Source organism: Dunckerocampus dactyliophorus, chromosome 11 (genome assembly GCF_027744805.1).
Source record: "Dunckerocampus dactyliophorus isolate RoL2022-P2 chromosome 11, RoL_Ddac_1.1, whole genome shotgun sequence".
Taxonomy (NCBI): Eukaryota; Metazoa; Chordata; class Actinopteri; order Syngnathiformes; family Syngnathidae; genus Dunckerocampus; species Dunckerocampus dactyliophorus.
In genome coordinates this window covers 21,261,945-21,284,975 of record NC_072829.1, presented here as the reverse complement: position 1 = coordinate 21,284,975, position 23,031 = coordinate 21,261,945, and the positions used below count along the sequence as shown (strand labels likewise).

The window sequence follows — 23,031 nt, the reverse complement described above, 5'->3', positions numbered from 1 at the left end:
CAGTGCTGCCATAAACGGTAGTACAAACAACTAAAAACTAAGTAGCTATCTGTGCCTCATTTCGGCACTAAATTAATGCAGACTCAACCACCTGCAACAAGTACTTGAAGGGGATATTTTGCATGTAATGTTTCCACCTCTCTCCACACCAGCACACAGCAATTCTTCATTATCCACCAATCACGGTCACGGTGACGTGCATTCTGAACACAAGCATGTCATTACACTAACTTCATTTTACTCAATTAATAGCATGACTCTTCCATGTAGGATTAACCAGCAAACACCATTGTAACGGTGGTCTAGCATCACCACAATTGTGTATCAGTTATCAATTTCCGCTCGAATTGTGCAGGATGTGTGCACTTTTTTGCACTTTTTCTGTGTTCTGTATTGCTGTTGGTTTCAATGTGATATTTATGACAATTTGTTCTGGATTTATTTCATATTAGTGATTTTATTGCTTTGTTATCATTGTATTTAGATTATTTAAGTATTTAAATTGGTATTCTGTTCAATGTGCGTGTCACAAAAGTCCTTAAAAATAAAAAAGGACAAAATTTGCACGTTTTCCATTTTTTAATATTAAATTTAGAATACCCAATTCTAGCTTTAAACAGGATATAGGATGACGTCATATATCCTTTGGAATAAGGCCAATATTGTAGAAAAAAAGAATTCATAAGTAAAGAGGTCATAACACATTGAGCATGAAGACTAATACTGGCATATGCAAATCCCTCGGACGTTGCATGTAAATGCTGACAAATGCTGTTGCTGAGCTGAAATGCCAAAGAAAACATTTTTTTTCCAAAATGAATTAGGGATTAAAATGCGGGATAACAGTATTCTCCATATAACAGGCAAATATGTCTCCTAGGTGGATGCTATCAGATCAATCTGAGGGGATGCTTGACAGGATGAAATCACTCTGATTGGCCGTATATTGGCATGTGCGGCCACATGTTCTCATTGTTGATCTTCCCTGTCCAATATTTTAGAAGGTTTTGGTCTATGGAAAATAATAACTCAGCCAAACCAAACAGACATTTTGTTCTTTGCATGTGTTTCAGTTTGTTGAGAAAAGACATGTGATTAAGCACTGTTAAAAACGTTTTTGGAGCAGAATAACCCAGCACAAATCTCCAATGAAAAACAGCTATGATCACTTTTGTTTGTTTTGTATTTTTATCGAAAACACAAAAGAAAGTAATTGTAGAGGTTGTTCAGCTAAAAGTTAACAATTGGAGATACTTGGGGCCTATTTTGTGTTTTCACGAGGCACCAAATTCTTTATAAATTTGCTTGCTTGCATGCACACTGACTTTTTTTTTTTGCCTGCAAGTCTTCTGTATTAGTGAAGACAATAGCCAGAGGAAGAGAGCGAGGGAGTGGTGCATCAGGAGCATAAGAGGATACAGGAGAACGCCACACTGTTAATTGTTTTCTAAAAAAAGGTTGCGAAGGTCTCTGTGTTTGAACTGAATGTCACCTCATGTAAATCAAGGCCCCTATGCAGCAGAAGCCAATAACCGGGATAATTAGCGTTGACTCACCCCCGCACCACACGCAGGGATCCAGAAAGACACATGTTCAAAAGCGGGAAGACTCCATGTGTGATTAACCGAAAAAAAAGGGAGTTATGAGTGGGAGGACCAAAGAAAAACACATAGTCAAGAGGGGCAGAGAGAAGAAACGAGCAGAGGATGGCAGTCAGCGAGACGAAGACAAGGAGGAGTGAACACTCCTCTCAGCGAGGTCAAGTCGCTCAGCAAACAAACAAACAAGTGCAGACACAAAAGGGCTGAGGCGGTGTAAGACAACAAAGTGTCTCTGTCGATTGCCTACGCCTTACTTTGTCTCCCCCATCAGTTACATAAACACAAACAAAGGCCTTTTAAATTCATGGTCGGCTTTTTGAAGTGAAACAGTGACATGTGCTGGGTCTCATATGTCCATGATTAATGCAAAAAAAAAAAAAAAAGAATTATTAGTAGAGCAGGAATATATAACATTCCTTTGATGAGTGCTGCTGTTGAACATAATTGTTGTGCTTACTGACGTGCATGCTTTAGGTTTTAATTATGTCCTCTAAAGATTTGTTTTTCTGTACCTTAACATGGCAGCTCAAATTAGTCAAGCTCAATGTCTGAAAAGTCAGATGTGAAAAGATGATATGTTTCCAAAGGAGAACAAACAAGCAAATACACTATTGTTTAGTTGCACTGTCCCAACACTGCTATAAGTCTCCATATAGTCCTCCCCTCCCAGCATCCCCCCCACCCGCCCCCATGCCGTGCGGGTCTTCCTTCCATTGTGGCGTGTGAAACTGAGAGCGCCGCTCACATCACCCGGCCAGCGATCCATTCTTCCTGAACAGATTGATGGAAAACAATCAACAGACTATACATCGCACTCGGGCACAGCGGGTCAACCGAGCGCTCATCCTGGACACCTGGACTCATATCCTGGGCTACGGCGCTGAGGTAAAGCGCCACAAGAAGGGCTGGGATGGAGACTGGCTGGTAGGAAGTGAGACGCCAGCTTGTATCGAGCTGGCATGAGGCGTACTGTCTGTGTTCTCACTTAGCAGGAGTAAACAATGCATCATTTGGGGCCCGAGATCAGGGTGTGTGTGGCTGGGATCCGGGCAGGAATGCTGCTGGTGTTTCTTTCCTATTGTAGCCACAAACAGACAGCCGTGTAACACATTGGCCGTGAGAGCGCACTTACTGTCCACAGGCATCAGCGCAGTGAGAAAACAAAGCCTTGCTCCTGACACACACATACACACACACACACGCAGACAAATGTATACCATCGCACCGAGAGGCACACGCTTGTGCTCTTCACGCCTCATTTGAAAAGCAAATTGAGCGCATCTTCTAGGGCATGGACTAAGTCCTGGAAAATGTTGCTCTTTCATCACTTGCAGCACTACACCACACACGCACACACACACACACACACACACACACACACACACATACACGAATACTCTTGTATAGTAAATATATCTTTATTTTATTCTATCTCTATCGCCCCGGTCTGCAATTTCCACACCAAAAATGTCTTTCAAAGAAGTAGGACGCTACTCATTTGGACCAGCTCTGGTTGACCGAACCCTGTCATTCTGGGACAGAACAAACACTGGCACCAAGGCAGAGGGGACAACCAAGGAGAAGGGCCAGGTCAAGCAGGGAGAGGAAGCAATAATGACGAAGCAGTTTGGGCTGAAAACTGAACTGAACTACTACTAGCCAGTTTGGGAGTTATGACATTTGTAAATTGTGTTTTACGAGGGCTAATAAAGTGTTTGTTACTTGCATTCAGCTGTGGGGCATTAGTTTTACTACCTACAAAGTGTGACGGCATCACACAGAAATACATGCACATTCTTTTCAAGAATGTATAAATGTCTCCCATTGTTTCCTGCCCACCAAGTCCAACCAGACACAGCTTTTGCAAAATTGCTGTTTCATATATGGACAGACTAAACCACCAACACATGCATGCGATGTGTTATCTTTTCTCTTTGCAAGTGAAAGTGCAGCAGTTGTTGGGGGTTACAGTGCTGCAGCGAGAGAAAAAAAAAAAGAGGCAGCCCTGTTTTAGAGGCTCCTCGACCTCCAAACTCTCTGCTGTCAATCATCCAAGCCGTCCGTCCCCTGGGGCCGCGCTTTCTTCCAACCCTGAGGGGGGAAACCACTGCAGGGAAGAAAGAACACAGCCAAACAGATGCAGGGAACTGCAGGTCAAAACGTATTTGTGTATATGTGTGTGTTTATAGTCATGGCTGTGGATTTTTAAGAGTGTGTGTGAGCATGTCTCCATAAATATTTGGAAATGAGTTTATCTAGGGGTGAGAGCTATGGGTGTGTGTGTGCGTTCTTATAAGAGCAGCCAGCACCTGAGGGAGGGGGGGTTCTGCCTATCGATGAGCCAGTAACTCTTTGGCCCTCAGCCTGGCACAACCACAAGTAACATGTAGGCAGCCCTTTGCAATGCCCCACAACTTGACCTAAAAAACTGCAAGTGCAACCCTCAGCTCGCCAAAGTCAAGTACAAAAATAGCATCGCAATCGGCAGCCATTTCTTCACAAGCGCAGGGAAAACGATGGGTCACATGACTTTGTTTTCTTATAAAACCATCAAGTCACTGGTTTCATTTTAAGTGGTAGCCACAAGGCCAATAATGAAAGACATGACCGACGTGTCGTAGACGTCACCATGATGCAGAGTGGATGACGACTGTATGTACAGTAAGCGTGTTTTCACCTTCTCGCTGACACAGTCATGGATATGAAAGTGAAACTAAGCTGCAGCAATGGAAGGCGCTGCCAGTAAACCGCATTAGCATCAAATGCAAATTAGAAGCGGGCTAATGGCTGGACAGGTGCAGACTGGGCCTCTAAATGACACAAATTCGCAAGCGCGTGCGCTCACAAACACACGCACGCACACACACACACACACACACACACAAATGAGACGGATGAATTAAACATGGGTGGGCTCGGCTTGGGGGGCTGGCAGAGCTGACATAAAGTCAATGAAATACATTATTCACAAGCGCACGTTAGCTCAGCCAAGGCAACACATGACCTCTCACCTCAGGAAGTGCATCTAAACACAACAACCAAAACAATGCGGGGGTTCCCCACTAAATAGAGACAATTAGCAGGAGAGTGACAAACAAGCAGCAGAATAACATTTCCCACTCCCAAGAGCATATCTCCAAGAGACCTGAAGCAAGGAGGTGATCAAAAATCTTCTGCGAGCCACTCCGCTCCACTAGCAGAACAGGAAACCGCCATGACATCATCCTCCCCGGGAGGAGCACTTCCTCCCCGACATTCTTCACTCAAGACACACACACACTCGCCAGGAAATGGCCTCTATCACCGCGCACACTCCCAGAGAAACAACCAACATCGACGCTGATACACAAGCACGGACGCGCATGCAAGGAAATAGACCACATCAACAGAGGGCTGCTGGAGCGTGCGCAAACACAAACACCCATAAGCACACACTCGAAAACAGCAATTAACCTGAAATAACATCTCCTGTCCATGAAAACGCAGCAACTTCATAACGCACGCTCACAAAAACAGCACCTGGAAAGGGGGTTCATTGGATATGCAGGGGTGTCCTGTGGATCCTTATCTCTGGCCACAGAGAGCCCTACAAAGAGGTGAAGGCTGCCTGGGGGACACCCTGCGGCAATCCTACGGGAGCTGGATGGGCAAGAAAGGGCCACAGGACACAGGTGGTAAGAGGAGAGGACATTCACCCCAAAGCGAGCAGGGCTCACAGATTAGTCTGCAATCATATGGACACAGCAAGCGGGAAAAGGATTGACAGAAGCTACGCAAAGAGATAGCAAAGTTGTCCACGGGTGAGAGAGAGATGTGTTCATGATGTGAGGGCCATCCAGGCAGACCACAGAGTGACGGGCAGCGTCTGCATACCATTAACCCCCATGCTAAGCAGGAGTGATGAGAAGAGCTGAAAAGTGGAGGTGGAGGGGTTAAGGGCTCCCCCCTCATATTATCCTGTTTCTGTAAGAGGCTAAAGTGGACCACATGTTTCCCTGGGGAAGACATAGAGAGGTGCACAGGAGCGTCTCACCTCTCCGCGTGTGTCAAGCGCTGACACAATTTGGCAATGTGGATTGCTAAAAACGTGCGTTCCTGAAGCGAAAAGCGACAAACTGAATCAGATGCTTGCAAAAGGAAGACAGATTGAACTTCTTAAGTGTTTCGCTTACACCGTTTAAACAGACATTCCTCATAATTAAAATCAGCATCATATCGCTGCTTAAATGTCCAAACAATGTCTCTCTCCTCAACAAGGGGGTGTCTTCTGTGAGGGTACAGTACCCGATGCGCACTGTACCACATTTGTTCTCCTAACAATCAAATAAGTTTCTCATTAGCTGCCTTTATTTTTCCTCATTCCTGCGGTTTTGCTGCCGTGGCCTGTTTCTCCAATCTTAACGAGAGAGAGCTAATTAGGCAATAAGACCCATTACTCTTCCAGAAGAGTTTGAGCTAGCCCAGCTAATTAGGGCTGTAAAATCTAATCATCTCTGCGAAACAGCAGCGAGCTAACGAGCCCTTATTTAACGAACTAAATAACTTCAAGGGTGGAGAGGGGCTGCTGATGGTATTTATGAATTTGAAGAAGGGGAGGGGGGGTCATGTTAATTGAGTCAGCTTGGGAGTCACAGTTGTTTGTTTGTTTATGAAAGCTTGATGATTACAACTGCCAGGAATATATTGATGCTAAATGAGCAAATGCATGAACCAACCTCATCTAATCTTCCTCAGTGCCCGGTTTGAGCGACCAACCCCCCCCCCCCCCCAAAAAAAAATCTCACTCCTCTCACCTGACCTAATTTCCTGACCAGGAAGAGTGCTCGTTGGAGAGGAAAGCCAAGATATTGCCGTTTTTCCCCTCCCCCCTCTCTTCTAATTTGTTGTTTGTTAATGCAACCCACACACCTGAGCCATCACGTGTCAGGGGAATATTGCCAGGGAGTGAGTCAAACAACACAACTCAGTGCGGGCCTCCCGCGCCATGGGTGACTGCTTAAAACTGCAGCATAACTTGAAGAGAAGGAAGACGCGGCAGGTGCACTGATGAGAAATTCAACAAGTAGCGACGCATGCAAACCAAAATAGTTGTGGCACAGAGTGATGGGCAGGCGTGTTGTCTCAGGCCACGTGGTTGGGGTGCAGCTGTCTCAGGGAGCACTGAGGTGAGGCCTTCCGCTTCACTGGAGCGAAACGAGGGTGGCGCATGCACACACACACACACGCACACACACATATATACATACAGGTAAAAGAGTAGCTTAGGACAGCTGTGTTCATCAGATAGCACAGGTCACTGCTTTATTAACACACACACGCGCGCTTGGATTTGTCCAATCAACAGAAAAACTCCACTTTGGATAAAGATCAGAAAATGACTTGAATATTTTTAAAAAAATACAGTGAAGTGAATTTGACGCTTGAATAGCTGGTATAAAACACAAAACATCATCACTCTGGCCACACGAGTGCCGTGCAACAGAGCCCAGACTGTAAATCTGCAAATCTGCGGGGCTTTTCCTTTTTCCTTTTTTCTCTCTCCCTCACTAGTGTAACTCGTGTGTGTGTGTGTGTGCTGCGTTAGTCAGCGCGAGTTTATGACGACAGGGGAATCGGTTAACGCTTAAAAAAAACCAAAAAAACAGAAGTGCAGAAGTATGGGCTAAAAACAACAAAGCATCATGGGTAGGTAGGGATTGATTCACCAATACACACACACACACACACACACACACACTCAAGCTGCAACTCTAACTGCTCATCAGCTAAGTCATCAACCTCACCACACAAACATTGTGTGTAACCACACATGAAGGAGTCGACACAGACACACACATATACACTGCAGCGTTCTTTACTGCTGTTTCACACATTTTACTCACAGAGATGATTATGGCTGCTGAAATGTAAACAACTGGTGGCCTGCTTCCCCTCAAATGATTCACACATCTCAGTCATGTGACATTTTCTCAACATTTCGTCAAGACGCCACATACCCTGAACGCATGGACCAAGGTTAAAGGTCAGAGTGGCCTACCTGTCGATGATGACCGGGTCTGATGGGGTCTCATTCCTGTTGCCACAGCTCTTCTTATCACAGCATCGACTGCGGGGCGACAAGACGGGAGTCAACCGCCAAAATGTCAAGCAATGATGGGGTACATCACAGAGAATGGTGGAGTGAGAAGGTTTTGAGACTTTTGGGAAGTTTTCAGTTACGCTACACTACAGGCAAGATCAGCAGGGTGATTTCGGGCACAGTTTGGAGATGAGCAAAAGCTGCGAGCTTGAATCAGGCTCTATAGAAACTTAAATCACACTGGGGGGAAGGCTCAGGTTAGCTCCATTTCTGTCAGACATCACACAAGCAGACATCTTGTGTTCTCTATTTTTCTTCCTCAGAGCTCGTCCCCTCCCTCTATCCCGCCTCACTCTTCCTCTCCCTCAGAAGTGGGTCACAGAGTGGTCCCACTGGACCTGGGGAGTAGTGCATGCTGGGTAGAAGGGGGTTGCATACTGATGTGACGAGTGCCTTTTCCCAATGATTTGACTGCAGTAACAGTGTGTTGTCATCCCGCCTATCTTTTTCCACCTTTAAACAGCACATCTGCGTTTTCTTCTGCCTGCTCTCGTACATGCGTGCATGCACATACCTGCATCTGACTGCATGTGTGCATCTGCTTTAGTGGTGTACAAGGGAGAACACACAAAAGAGTGGGAAGGGAGAGTGACCCTCCCCCCCACTTTCTTGCGTCCCCCAGGACAGGAGCTCGCGGAGCCAGATCAGATTTCTGATCTTGGGCCGTTTCCTGCAGCATATGAAAACAAGTGCTCTAAATTGCCTTGTGTGATAACCAGGAAGTGCCACGGGCCATTTATTTCTACTTGTAACGACATGTATTTTTAGATGGTCATCGCCTGTGTAATACCTTTATTGATACCGTGAATGTACATGACAGGGCTTCACCTGTATGAGTGTGTATATTTAATGTGAGTGCGTCTTGCTCGGCACATAGCTCACTGCAGGACAGTGCAAACTGCATGTGTTATGCAGACTAAGGAGGATGGGTTTGAGTAATGAGCATTTCCTTGTCCTAATTAGCTGAACATGAGAAGGATTCACACACACACACACACACACACACATATTCTCACACCCCTACCAACAGAAATAGGCCAGGGCCGATCTTCCCAACCCACTTTGAAGAAAATGATAAGATTTCTTTAGTAATTTCGCACTGCTCTTCACATCTTTGCCCTCTCCTTACTTCAAGTGAGACACCTCCAATTATGCTTTAAAAAAAACATTTGCCTCCATCCAGGCCCATTCTGGACCAGAATAAATTAACTTTTAGCAGCAGGGTGAGGTGTAGTCTTACCTGCACATGATTTCATGGGTCAACAGAACTCGGCACATCTCTGGATTTTTATCCTGGCCTTCATAGACAATCGCCTGAAATAAGACAAAAAGAACACATTTTTTATTGTGTTTTTAAATGTCTCAAGCAAACGTGTGTTTTGTGGGAACACTCTGTCCTTACAACAAGAAAGAAAGCATTTGTGTGTGCACATATGTGTTGTCCTGCGTGCACATATGTGTATGTATGTTTATGTGTGGTGTACAGTGAGCAGTTGGGCTGCCAGACTGGAGTATAGTGCACCATCTGCTCTTTATAGCACAGCGTCCAAAATTGTAGTCTGGTTTCCCCTCCAACCCCACTCAACATGCTCTCCAGGGCTGCGATCAACATGCACACTCACCCACACGCACAGTAAACAATAAACATGCAAACACACTTAGCGTCACGTCAAAATAAAATCTCCTTCCTCTCGTTTCTGTTTAAGTTCCGTTCAAGTCGCTTGAGACCGCATTGGCAGCTTCATTAGCTAATTCATCTTAAGAGAGAATTCCCTCACTTTGTGCCAGTCCTGCATGTGCTGCTCTGTGTTTCTTGATGGGATTGGTCATAACGCACTCTGGGATAGAGTTTGTTCTGTTTCACATTGAGGAAATGAGGGTCAAGGTCCTCAAAGAGTGAGCTGGCATGCATCACTGTCTCTCCCCAACACTGACACACTCCTGCACTTTTTCTATACACACACACACACACACATCTCTTACATTTACACAAAGATGCTTATAAAATCTCACACTCCAGTTACTGGCTGCTATAAGTGGAGGGAGAGGAGGAGGACACATGTCCTCTACGTTCCTGGGCTTTGGTAAATGTATTCCACAGGTAAGACAGGTCGTTTATCACACTGTGCTGTGCTGAAGTTGAGGGTCTCAGACACAGGCATGCAGCAGGGTGGAAGGGGGGGGTGTGGGAGAAAGAGTTGCGGCCCGAATTGAGACCATACAGTACAAGCATGGGAATGATGCAAAGTTGACATCTTGGCAGTGTTGTAAAATGTCTTACCTGTTTGGTCATGGAGTCAATTAGCCGAACATACAAGTCTTGCTCTGTCCTGATACCTGCAAGACAAAGAGGAACATCTCAGGTTTAACATGAGGGCAAAACTAAATATTTTATTTTTGAGGCACTTTATAAAAGCTAAACAAGTTTAAGCTTTTACACATTTTTTTTTCCTTTGATGGAAACTGGAGAAAAACATGCAAATTTCATTTAAATGTTATTAATCTAATACATATAAACTGTTGAGAGATTAAAAAACAGACATTTTTCATACAACATAATTAAATCAAGGAAACAAGACTATAAAAATGTAGTTAAACATGTAATAATGCACTTTAATTCATTTAACAACAACATTCATTATCACCATCATAATAATAACAACCATAACGCATTATATTTAAATACAAGTATTTCTGTTAGCTTTTTATCATTTTCTATCAATAAATAATCAAAGCTCTCGGCTTCAAGTGTGTATCATTCACTCAATGTTTTTTTTTTAAACATCAAAATCCCGAAAAGCAAACTCACCGTTACTGTAAAGAAGCTGTAGTCTATAATGAATCCCATTGTTGGTCTTTTCCCCCGTCGTTTCCTATAAGTACAGTTTTTCAACAAAAAGAATCACACGATTTAGTACTCGATAAGAGACAAAGCTGTCTTTTTAATGCGCGGCTTAAATGGGATTTTTTTTAGAAAAATGACAACAATTAAATTAGGTTTTTTTATAATGTTGGCACTCTGATCAGGCAATTTTCTCTTCAAACACGCCACTAAATACGATTTATAGATGTGCTATTAATTTAAATAATATTACCAAATAGCATGTGTTAATATGACACACAATTTACATTCTAAAAATGAAGTTTGGATTAAAAAAAATACAACACCCACAACCCTATTCAATTTAATTTAAACATTTCACTGTATCTCAGCTTGCATGATTTAAATTCAGTGTATTTTCTGGAAAAAAAAAATGTTTCCACATGATTAAAGTTGTATGGACCTTGAACTTTGCAGGATTTATTGTGAAGTTGCACGACTATTTAGTACTAATGATGCCTGCTGTGTGAGTCAGGTAATAAATTACTTGGATTCAACAGGCCGCCTCATTTGCAGTGAAATACGACCCCCCCACCCACCCCCACACTTTGACATTATTTTACAAGGTAAATAATGGGGATAAAATATATGCTGCGCTGCATAAAATGGTTGGTACCTTTTCCTTCTCGACGAAGTCAACGAAGGTGGTTCTTTCGATCTCCACGGGCTGCCCCTGTCTGTCGTACAGAGCCAGCACGAAGTGGAAGAAGTTGGACTTTCGCAGGTTGGAAGGCGGCTGCTTCTCGAAGTGTGCCCGAGCCAGACCCACTCCGCTGCGGACACCACAAGCAAATACATATAAAATAAATGAATGCGTATAGAACTCTGCAGCATTTAATGCGTAATTTCATGAAGTGACGTTGTAGCGATTTTTCCCAATTCCAACAATTAGCGGATGGGAATTATTAAACTAAATAAATAATTAAATATGCTGATTAAGCCGACGTTTGGGATTGTGGATTAAAGCTAAGAAAATAACACAAATGATTTAAATTAGAAATCTGCGCCATCTCGGCGTTAAAAGAAAGTTGTTGTTTTTTTTTTTTAAAGCTGTCATTGAAACCTTGCACGCCTGAAAACGTCACTCTCTTTTAAGTCCTGATGGATGTCTAAACTCTTAAAGCCAGTGGTGGATCTGCTTATCCAACTGCGTCCTCTGGGACGGCGTGTTGCCCCAAGTGGTACCGGCTACCCGAGTCTTCTCTCCTCCCGCCGCCTCAGGCTCACCTCTGGGCGGCTGTGTTGGCGTCCAGCACCCCGGCACCTTGCATCCATGTCCGAACCGCGTTCATGCCGGCCACCATGGGCTCTTCTTTCATACTACTCCCACTCCTGTGGATGCTGTCGTGGATGCCAAACATCAAAACGCGCCTCTCTCTCTCTTTCTCTCCAACTCTATGTCTCTCTCCCCCCTCCTGGTGCTGCAAGGCGCTGTCACCAAAGTGGCGCTCTCTACTGCACTTGGCGTTTAGTCGCTCTCCTGCTTCTCAAAGTGAACAAAAGATGCGACATGTGGAAGCAGAGAGGAGCTGTCAGCGTGCACGGCGAGATGCACCTTGTCTCTGAAGAAGGAGCGCGGAGGGTGGAGAGAGCAAGGCTGCGGCTGATGTATAAAAAAAAAGAAAATGTCAGTTTTTGCAACAAACAGTCCAAGCGACGAAGAAGAAGAAACACCCAGGTGACATCACGTCTTCCCCCGTTCAGACGACGCAAACAGGCGCAATTACGCTCCAGCTCCAGCCTGCGAGGTTTGCGCTCTTTTCTTCCCAGAGGAATCACTTTAGACCTTCTGTGTGGATGCCAAAGAGGAGAAGGAGTGGGCGAGGGGGCGTGGCCTGAAAGGCGAGCAACAACGCCCCCGAACACGGTTAATAAGACGGACAATCAGCTTGTCCACCAACTGGACACCCCCATCTCTCTCCTCCTGTCCTTCCAACACTTGGAGTGTCCCGCCCTGCAGCCACTTAGTGAGAAGCTGTGCACGGTGTGAGTGTACACATGCACTGGGGAAAATATACCTGCAAAAGCACATTAAGTTAAATGTCAATTCCCATACATAAAAAAGGACAGGAACCCCCAGCGAAAACTGTGTGACCTCGAAATAATTAAAAAAAAATGCATAAATATAAATAAATTAAAGAACAAAAAGAAAAACAAAGGCGCCATCAGTTGTGCACATTTTCTGTTGCAAGCCGACAAGAGAGAAATGAGCCTGACATAAATCTATTGGGACCAACTGGTGAATCCAACATGAATATGAGGATTACAGCTCGTCTGTGCTGCGCCTTAAATGTCCCACAGCATTGCAAGAAGCCAAGAAACAACCGCAGACATGATAAGAAAAGAAATGCATCATTATTTGTACAGAGCACATTTGCGATGCCATGCATGAGGACCCATCGACACAGGAACATTAGGGATGTCAGAATGTGTGATTTGCCTATATATATTTATATAACTGCACTGAAGTGTTTATATTTCACCCTGTTCTTACAGCTGAAGGTAAGCAGCAGTCCGCAGTTCATGTGCATTATAACCACAGTAATAATTGACTGATTGATTGAGACCTTTTAATTGTCAAGTTGTGCTCAAGTGCCCAGTTATCGTGTCAAAATGAGGGATTTTCTTTTTCTTCTGGGAAATAAAGGAAAAAATAAGGAAAATTCCCCCACTCTCAAGCAAGACAAATTGTCTGGAGAGGATTTTATTTTTGATAAAACTTCAAATACAGGACATTTCCAAAAAAACGGGAGAGCAAAGGGGGAAGAAGGGCAAAACACGGGAGTTTCCCAGGCAAAACTGTATATTATCTTATTCAATAATAGTGTTGAATTTTACTTAAATCATTATATCATACTAATGAGTACAAGACATTTTAGAAACAAATAACATGCACAATAAAAAAAACTGTCATCTGTTTTTTGTGTATTTTCCATAACTGAAATGTTAATATTTCCTCTCCCTGTTTACCAATTAGAGGCTTTCAAGAGTGCAAAAGCTACAAACAATCACTGCAGAAAATCATCTATCCTTTCCTTTATCTGTTTATTTATGTCTCCTGCTGTGGAGGGAGACATGTGAGTACATAATATTCTCAATGCTGATAAATAAAAAGCAACACACACACACACACATACACACACGTTCAGAGTTATCCTTCAGCACATTTGTTTGATTGTGGCTCGCCATGATCCGCCTGCCTCGGTCGGCATGCGGGTCAGTGGAGGCCCCTCGGGTGGCTTATATTTATATCCCCAACCACTAACACACACACTGTTAGCCCAAATATCACCGTATCGCCATACACAAAACAGAGATGTCACTTGGGCCCTGATGATCCCAACACTGTGATCTATTAACTCCATGGCACCCACGCAGACATAAGGTTGGCAGCATGTCACTGGCTGTGGAACAAAGCTTGTCAAAATGTGTGTGTGTGTGTGTGTGTGTGTGTGTGTGTGTGTGTGTGTGTGCACATATGGGGGAAGGCCATAAAAACTGATCTTGAAGAAGCAAAGTGATCAAAAAGGAGTTGTAACCGCCAGATGTTGTACTAAATCAAAAAGGTTGGGCTGATGATAATAATGGCTTGATTGGATTGAAGACGCGTAAAATGACCGGTTGTAAAACTCAAGACATATGCTTAGGAGAGGGTCTAACAATGCACTCCAGTCGCCATAAAACAGGGCTATCCAAAGTGCGATCCGAGGGCCCATCTGTGGCCCGTGGTCCATTGCCCTCCAAAAAAAAAACCTGAAAAAATGGGGAAACTAGAGCAAAAAGACACAATACAAAGAGAAAATGCTGAAATGTTCATACTAATAATTTTTGATAATACAAAGTATTGTCTTTAAATATACACTGAAATATATATGCTTTTTCAACAAAATGTAAAATGTCTAATCATTTGATTTTTAAAAATGCAGCCCTTGGTGGAAAATGTTTTGGACACCCCTGCCATAAAAGGAGATAAATATACATATTTTGTTAGCAATTTGAATAGTGTAGTGTAGTGTGGTGTAGTGTAGTGTAGTGTCTGAATTTTCCTACAAGGTAGTCAAGAAAATGATATATGTGGTCGCTCTTAATTAGTAGACAATAACCACCTGCTTATTTATGCATGTAGTATTGCAGATGAGCATTAGCAGCATTGATTGTGGCATTTCTGATCTCTCACATCTTCACTAAAAGTGGCCCACTTGAGTGACTGGTGCAATGTTACCATCTAGTGCTTAGTGAAAGACATTGCATGAGTGGTTGTTCTAGGTCAGGGGTGTCCAAACCTTTTCCACCAAAGGCTACTGAAAAATCAAAGGATGCGGGTCGCTACCTTGATATTTGTGTGTGTATTTTTCCCCCCCAAAAGTTATGAAAAAAACAACTGTATGTATTTTTAAACACAAAGCTGTGTTATTATTAGCTGTTTGTGTCACCAGCTCAGCCTTTTCTCTTTACGTTGTGCCTTTTTGCTCTATTTTTTTCAAATTTTTGCCGCTTTTACAGTATTTTGCTGTATTTTCATCTTTTTAAGCATTATCGGAACTTCCTTCCTGGGCACATTGCTGTCACATAGCAACATAGAAACAAACGCCTACACCTACCGTTAACTTTTCCAAACTCCAAAATAAAAACACAGCAGCAATGGCGGCATTTCCAATATGTAGCCTTACCATTTTGTTCGTGGTCTGAGGCTTGTGGGTGCGGCGCTGACGTGTTGCGGGAGAGTGTGTGGTGAAGCTAGCCGGTGTGGTGTGGCAAGGTGCCATTAACAATGTTAATAATAACCATAACAATGTTGCTGTAGCTTGGTTCATATGCATGTCACATTATATGTAAATGGAGCATTGTTGGTGCTTTTTGGAGTGTTTTTCAGAAGGCTTTATAGGCGGAATATGTTTCCCGTTATGTGCATTCTTAGCAACGTATTTTTAGCTGTTAGAGAAAGACGTATGTGTTCATGTCTCACATAAGGATTGTGGATGATGGGCAAAATTCCCCCCAAAAGTGCAGCTTTCCTTTTGATGCCATCTGCTCTAATTGCTGTTTCCCTATGCTTGTTAATTAACAGGGTCAACAAATGGTCAACAAGATTTGTTAATTTGGGAGAACAACTTGTGCACATAATTCATCTTGTTGGGGACAAAAATTCAATTTCACTCACAAGCATGCATGAATTACTGGTCACTGGAAATCACTTGTTTTGTATCTCAGACTTGGCCTGGGATTTGATGATGTCACAAGCATTAAAATGTGTGAAATGTATACTTTATGAGGGAGTAGGTGGACGACCAAGGTGGACAAACAGGAGCTCAAGACATTTGTTTGGGTCATTTGAAATTAAAAAAGATAATTATTCAGATAAACAATTTCAGCATTTAGTTTTTTTGTAGCCATTGCCTTTGTTCTGGTAGTCTATGCTTATAAAACTGACAAGCATTCATTGGTAATCCCTACACAAAGACTATAAAGACAATTTATAATTGACACAAGGTTAACTGGCAACCAGTGCAATTTAATACAGTACACAACAAAGGTACATAACTTTCATTTGAGGAACACTATGTTCTTTCATTTGATTGTGGCGAGGAAAAGGCACAGTTGGGGAATGGTCCGTAAAAGGTCAAACGTCAGGTTTTTAGATGTGAGACACATCACACCGCAATCTCTTCTGCTTTTCCAGACAAGGGAGGGAAGAGATAGTTCCCCCAGTGACCATGATTCTTTGGCATGTTATTTCGTGGTTACGATGTAGTGCATTCGGGACTTTCCCACTATTTAAATGTGGAAATGTGTAAGTCAATGCATCTGTGTTTTTACTTAACCTGGAAATCATATATTATGATAAATGTCAGCACTGTATGATTCCCTTGCTTATGTTTCAAACATGTGCTGCTCGCTAAATACTGTATATTTTTCTGTTACAATTGCTACAATTGTTCGCTATGATAACTGTATGATGTCATATTAGATCATCAGAATAATGTCTAGTACAAAAAAGGTATGTTCCCAGGCTATTAAAGCCAATCGTCAAGGGTACAAAAACTGTCCCGTTGAGAAGGGGCGCCGCCAGGAATTCTGGGCCCCAGGAAAAAAAATCACCTTGGGCCCCCCCTCAGGCAGCTGTTGTCACCACATCTCTAGAACATTAACTGACCCAACCAGAGCTTCCTGAACGCTTGCAAATGTCTTGCTTCTTAGTCTTATCAGTGGAATATTTAATGCTAGTGAGTTGTCTATGTAACAGTCTGCATACAGGATGCGATACACTCTTTGATGTGCCAAAGGCCCTCTTTTACAGTTGTGCTGTCATTTTAATTGTAAAATTCCTAAATGTTTTTAACATGTGTGAAAGACTTTTTTTTAAAAAAAAACCTTACATATACAGTACATTAACATTTAAATCTGCCAACAAGAAAATAAAGTTGAAATGGAATCATTATGTGGAAAAATATTTTGTTGGAATTTCTGTCATCACAAAAATATTTTTAGATTTTTTTGACAGACTCCCTGCAATGATACTGACATGTCATTGAACACAGTGCTGCTCACTGGGACAGGGAGGGGTAAAGTTATGCACAGGGCTGCTGCTGCTGACTCATCTGTTGTTAAAGGAAAACTGCACTTTTTTTGGAGTTTTCCACATCATGCACAATCCTGATGTGAAACATGACCACGCTTGTCTTTCTCTTTTCTGCACGTTCTAAAGAGAGAGAAACGGCTAAGAAACAGCAAGCATGTGGGAGCTAACAATGAACATAACGGGACACATCTATTTCAACTGTAAAAAAAAACAAAAACCGCCAACAATGTTCTATTTACATAACTGACATGTATATAAACCAAGCTACAGCGACATTGTTATTATAGCCGCTAACACAAATAACTATTTTTCTGGCGTAGTTGTACAGCGCTTAAGGCCACTACCGAGTGCTGTTCAAAACAATGCGATCGGACACCAATCTGTACTGACTAGGAAACAAGAACATATGAGCAGCTACGAAAAGACAACCAAATCTGTAATGTATTAGCCCACATTTCATGTTTTGTTTATAGGCGGATAGATGGACTGTGTTGGGATATCATGTGCTATGTGCTCCATATATCACAATTAACATCATGGTGACTTACTCGATGGACAGTTGTCTGTCTGGTCCAGCTGGTCTGGGGTGTCTTTTGTTTTGGGCAGGTGGAGAAAAGTTTCTATCACTGCAGGGTTTGTTAGCTGCAATCTCTTGGTGCAATGTCCTCCTCGCCATACACACAAAGCCTTTCCATCGATGGTAACACTGGAAGCCACTCTCCATTTCTGTCGTCATGGCTTGACAAGCTCCACATTTACACCACCAAGTCATGCCGGTGTAATGACTTGCCCCCCATCTGCTGCCTTCAAAGTTTGACTCTGTTCTTGCAGGCTCATCTTCTAAAATCTGTACCTCATCTTCCGTATACTCAGGCTCAAACTGGATTTGAAATCAGTGCGCCCAGGAAAGCAGTTTTGGTAATGTTTAAAATGATCAAAATACCGTGCGGCTGAGTGGTTAGCATGTTGGCCACAAGGTCAGGAGATCGGGAAGGCCTGGGTTTGAATCTCCGCTTGTGCATCTCTGTGTCGAGTTTGCATGTTCTCCCCGTGCGTGGGTTTTCTCCAGTACCCCTGTTTCCTCCCACATTCCAAAAACATGCATGTTAGGTTAACTGGCCACTCTAAATTGTCCATAGGTATGAATGTGGGAGTGAATGGTTGTTTGTCTATATGTGCCCTGCGATTGGCTGGCGGCCAGTCCAGGGTGTACCTTGCCTCTCGCCCGAAGTCACCTGGGATAGGCTCCAGCATACCCCCGTGACCCTAATGAGGATTAGTCACATAGAAAATGGATGTTATGAATATGGCAAAATACTGTACGTGCTGCATGTTATCATGAATGTACATGTGTGCTTATGTTTCACATAAGGATAGTGGATGATGGGCAAAATTCCCCAAAAAGTGCAGTTTTCCTTTAAATCTGGTAAATGGGAGAGGGACAAGTGATTTAATAATACAGTCTAAAAGTTTACTCTTGGTCAATGTCGATATTTAACTGTTACTTCCAATAACAAAAGATTGCTTTAATCGTCTTCTGACTATATTAAAAGAAAAACACACACACAACCAGACAGCAACATTAATTTACCCCTGTCAATCAGGGGCCCCAGTAAACTTTGCTTTGAGGGTAACACGGGAGTATCAAATCTTTATACCCCAACAATAATCTGCATGCAGCTTGGATCTGAAGGTCTGAGGAGTCCATAGTTACGGACAAGATAAACCCAATGTCTTTTGAAAAACAAAATACCACACAGGCCACATGTTCTTCTCGAGAACAGCATTTGTAAAAGGAATTTTGGTTTGGTTTGAAAAATTAGGAACTGATGTACTTATGTGAGGCGTAAACAAATGAGGTAACCTGTTCAGCAGACTTCACCATCTAATAAAGATGAGAAAAAAATCCCTTATCCTGAGGTAAAACTGTAGAAATGTTTAATCACTGTTAAATGTTTAAATTTATTACAAAAAAACAAACTTGTTAAGATGAATTTGTTTACTCATCATGAAATACAGGTAGTGGAAACAAATACACAGATGTAATAAATAAAATAAATATTGCTGTTAGACATGTCCAGTGCAGGAGTTTCTTTTTGTGTAGTAGACAAATTCTCTGCTCAGCTGGCTGGTACGTTCCTCAATCAGTACTGGAATAAAAAATAATCCACAAATTAGTCACACACTGTAACCGGCCATTGGGGAAGCCAATGAAAACAGTGTCGTGAAAAACCATGTTTAAGAGCATAAAAAGTGATTTAAAACAGAAGACGAAGTAGAAGGAGAAGGGCTAAGTGTGATACCAGTAATCAAACACAAATAGACACACCCACATGACTGGACTTGATTACAAGAATCACCGGACTTGTAGAAGTCACACTGGCCGAATTAAATGCTATATGGCAATTATTAATGCAGAGATACCGACCTGAGGTGGCTCCATTCGCTCCATTGAGAGTTACATAGGGCATCCTTGGCCCGAATACAAACAGTCCAAGACTTGCGCTTGACCTCAAACTGACAAGTGCCCAAGGAGTTCATCGTCGAGGTCTGGCAAATACATTGAAGAAGGACACAGTGCTCCATTTAGTAACATAAAACTTTCACTCACATTTGTGTCACCCTTGTGTGGTGTGGTCACAAAATAAATACTTTCACTCTATTCTATTCATTACATTGACAATGCGAGTCTCACCTTTGCACCGGCTGAGTCATTGCAGGGATTGTCACATCTTTTGCACCCACGTCTGCGCTGTAAGACCTGGAAAGTGAGGGGGAAGTAAGAGTAGGGACTGCTCCAGGAGCTCGGGTAAGTCCATTCAATCGTTGACGTGTTGACTCGACTGATCCTCACTTTGTCAGGTTTCACTATTAAAGCAAAGCATTGGAGGCAAGTCATCAGCTTTTGAAAAGGTGGAATGCACACAATGAATGAATGAAAGAACTACAAAGGAGTCATCACCATAACGCTAAAGGCCTGTTTGACATTCAACAGTATCAAAGCATAATGATTCCTAAAGGTATGGATATGATTGCTAGTATATCGGGCCTGGAAACACTTACACACACATTAAAGACACTAAATTATTCAACCCCCATTGTAAATTATATTTATTTGCAAAGTTTAGAAACTGGTTGTCCACAATATACCGAAAAAAACGAAAACTAACTATTCGGGGGGGACACAGCATTGCTGTCTGCTCATTGAGAGGAGCGATACGTGCTTCAATGTTAGTCTCTGCTGGATTAGACTAGTAACTTTTTTGAAAAAGAGAATACTCACTAAGTTGGCAACACTGATCCCTCCTGCTATGGCTTTTTATTCTCTGGCAGACCAGACGCGCATGGTGTGCGTGAAGAAACAGAGTTACTGTACGCCGTTGGAATGACACGCTACATTCACAGAGAGTCACGTTATAATGTGTTCAACAGGTAGCGCCGAATCGATTTATGTCCAAATGCACTCATGGCAGGACGCCATACATAAATTAATGTATGAGAAAAACTATATTGAATGGTTGAACATTTAAAAAAAAGAATAATTTTATGTCATTGTTTCACACGGATACAAATTAACTTATTTACCAAAAATGTCGTTCTACGTTTTTTTTATAAACCCGAACGCCCGATCTCAACAATGTATTTATACATTTTTATGTATTTTTTTGTTGTGAAGCTAAAGGAGGTGCTGATGCAACTTCTCACCAATAGATTAGCCCTGAGAACAATTTTAATGCCATTAAAACGGCCACTAGGTGGCAGAAGCGCATTTGATATGAGCTCGACAGGGATCCCGAGAGGAAGAAGAAATACACAACAGGAAGAGGAAGCCCTTGCATAAAGGCAGGTGTTACGTTGCATACCGCATGAAAAAAAAAAAAAACGCATTGCAGGGAAATTTTAACGCATGCACGCGCGCACGAATGCACGCACACACGTGCAAATACATGCTGTGTTGTTTATGTCGTGGTGTTGTTGTTTAGATATTTGAGCTGTTACAAAAGCAAAAAAATATTTGTGCCAAAGTGAAAGTTATGCTTGAGATGTATGTTTTCACAAAAAGCTTGTTTTCTCCCTTTTTTACTCGGCAACTGATATTTTCCTGAAACTTACCAATGTTCTACTGCTGATTACTAAAGAACGGAAAAAGGTAGAAACCAACTTTTTTTGATGAAATAAGGGAGTCTAATCTTGCTTTTGGTAGGTTCCATGTTTATATAGCCATAGCACACAATAATGTGTGTGCCTTGAAAGATCAGCCAACATCGGCATAAAAATGGGCGGTACTGAAGAGGTTGTCTTTTGAAAAATGGCCAGGACTTAATGAATTAAATACAGAATCTGTTTTACCTATGTCAGACAGATAGAAGTGTTTGGAGTAGCTCTCCACCAGGAAATGATCAGTCCTCACGTAGACTGTGATGTGGATGCGATGGTTCTCCTGAGCAGAGGCGCAGTACCTCTGATCAACACAGGAGATCCCGCGTCCAGTGACGTCCTCTGAGCAGCTGAACTCATCGAAGGAGCATGTCCAGTGATGACTACTGGTGTCCACTGAACAATGGATATTCCTGCCATTAGGGAAACAGCAAATATAAAGATATAAAAACATATTTTTGCCATTTTTCCAAAAACAAATCCATAGTTCAGACACAGCGTGTTAATTAGACTGTACGATTTATCAACCTTTGTGGCTATTCATGTGAAACTGAATCCAATGATGTGCCCTTGACACTTACTGTAAATGTATTTTTGCTTTCTAAAAGAAGTATTTCTGGCTGTTGCTCTCAACGCGAGTGTGAGTCTGAGCAGCGTGTTATTATTGGACTCTGAAACAGGAAACATTGCTACAGTGTGTGAGCTTACCGTCCAGCTCTGATAAGTTCTATTTTTCCAACACGAGTGCTGTGCCAGGTCCAAGAGCAGCTGAATGCTCCCTCAAAGTTTTGAGTTGAGCACTTTAAATAATCCCCTGCAATGAGGAGACACAGTCAGAGCCAAGCAACACAAACATTTCATGCGAGTTGAAATGCTGCAATGACATCTTGCAATGTTTTAAAAGTGATTCTACCCAGGTCGGTTTTCACTAGAATCTTCCTTCTCTTGGTGTTACTCTCTTGAATCAGAACGAGAGTGTGATTGAGGAGAGTCCCATTCTTGCCGTAGCAGCTATAGTTGCCTCCTCCTAAACTCTCCTCCAGCTGCACCACGTATGAATTACCCCTCTGTGCTTCCTCTGCACCGTTCTTCTTCCACAATATATCCTTGTCATCACCTCTCATTACTTCCTCTGCTGAGTGCAGGCACTTGAGCGCTTCATGGCCCAATGCATCATTTACCTCCACAACCAGAACTAAATGCCAAACCAACACAGAGAGAAAAACGGTGACAATCACTTGAACTTTGACCTATGAAGTGTTTTCATGGTCTTCACACATACCATTAGGCTTGAGAGTCCAGGAGTTGAGCGGGTTTTGGTAACCCAGTTGAAGAAATGCGCAGATGACTGTGAAGTCAAACACATTCATCTGAAGAAAAAAAAATACTATTCATTATTATTAATAGTAAATTGCAGACACTGTGTACAGTAATTGGTTGGTCGACATGTTTTTTCTCCATTTGTGCATGTTTTATTTGGATTCTTCTGTTTTCACATGATATTGTAGCAGCGGGAGGATTGTGTATGGCTCTGAGCTGTGATTCAGGGGTTGGGCTATAGGGGGCAGCGGCTAACAGTATAAAAAAAGTAATTGTACAATTGCTGTTTTTGTTTCATGCTTCACAATAATGACAAAGTTAAGTCGAGTGATGTAACTGATATTGAGCCGAC

General features: G+C 42.5%; 2 protein-coding genes across 4 annotated transcripts in view; both read right to left on the bottom strand.

Moving 5' to 3' along the window:
- Positions 1-12,571, bottom strand: part of ebf1a (EBF transcription factor 1a) — a 68,510-nt gene extending 55,939 nt beyond the window's left edge. The window contains exons 1-6 of one of the 3 annotated variants that reach the window (XM_054791591.1): positions 11,849-12,571; positions 11,238-11,394; positions 10,550-10,613; positions 10,022-10,077; positions 8,981-9,054; positions 7,639-7,707 (exon numbers count right to left, since the gene is read on the bottom strand). In XM_054791591.1, coding sequence (XP_054647566.1) covers positions 7,639-7,707; positions 8,981-9,054; positions 10,022-10,077; positions 10,550-10,613; positions 11,238-11,394; positions 11,849-11,982 — 554 coding nt within the window. In that variant the 5' untranslated portion in view covers positions 11,983-12,571. The remainder of the gene's footprint in view (positions 1-7,638; positions 7,708-8,980; positions 9,055-10,021; positions 10,078-10,549; positions 10,614-11,237; positions 11,395-11,848) is intronic. The other 2 variants (XM_054791590.1, XM_054791589.1) reach the window with 2 other exon arrangements.
- Positions 12,572-19,216: 6,645 nt separating this feature from the next.
- Positions 19,217-22,729, bottom strand: il12ba (interleukin 12Ba). The gene is given in 7 exon segments (XM_054792376.1): positions 19,217-19,351; positions 19,630-19,751; positions 19,897-20,069; positions 21,552-21,772; positions 22,053-22,173; positions 22,273-22,554; positions 22,642-22,729. Coding segments are annotated over 7 exon segments (1,017 nt in total). The 3' UTR covers positions 19,217-19,341.
- Positions 22,730-23,031: the final 302 nt, after the last annotated feature.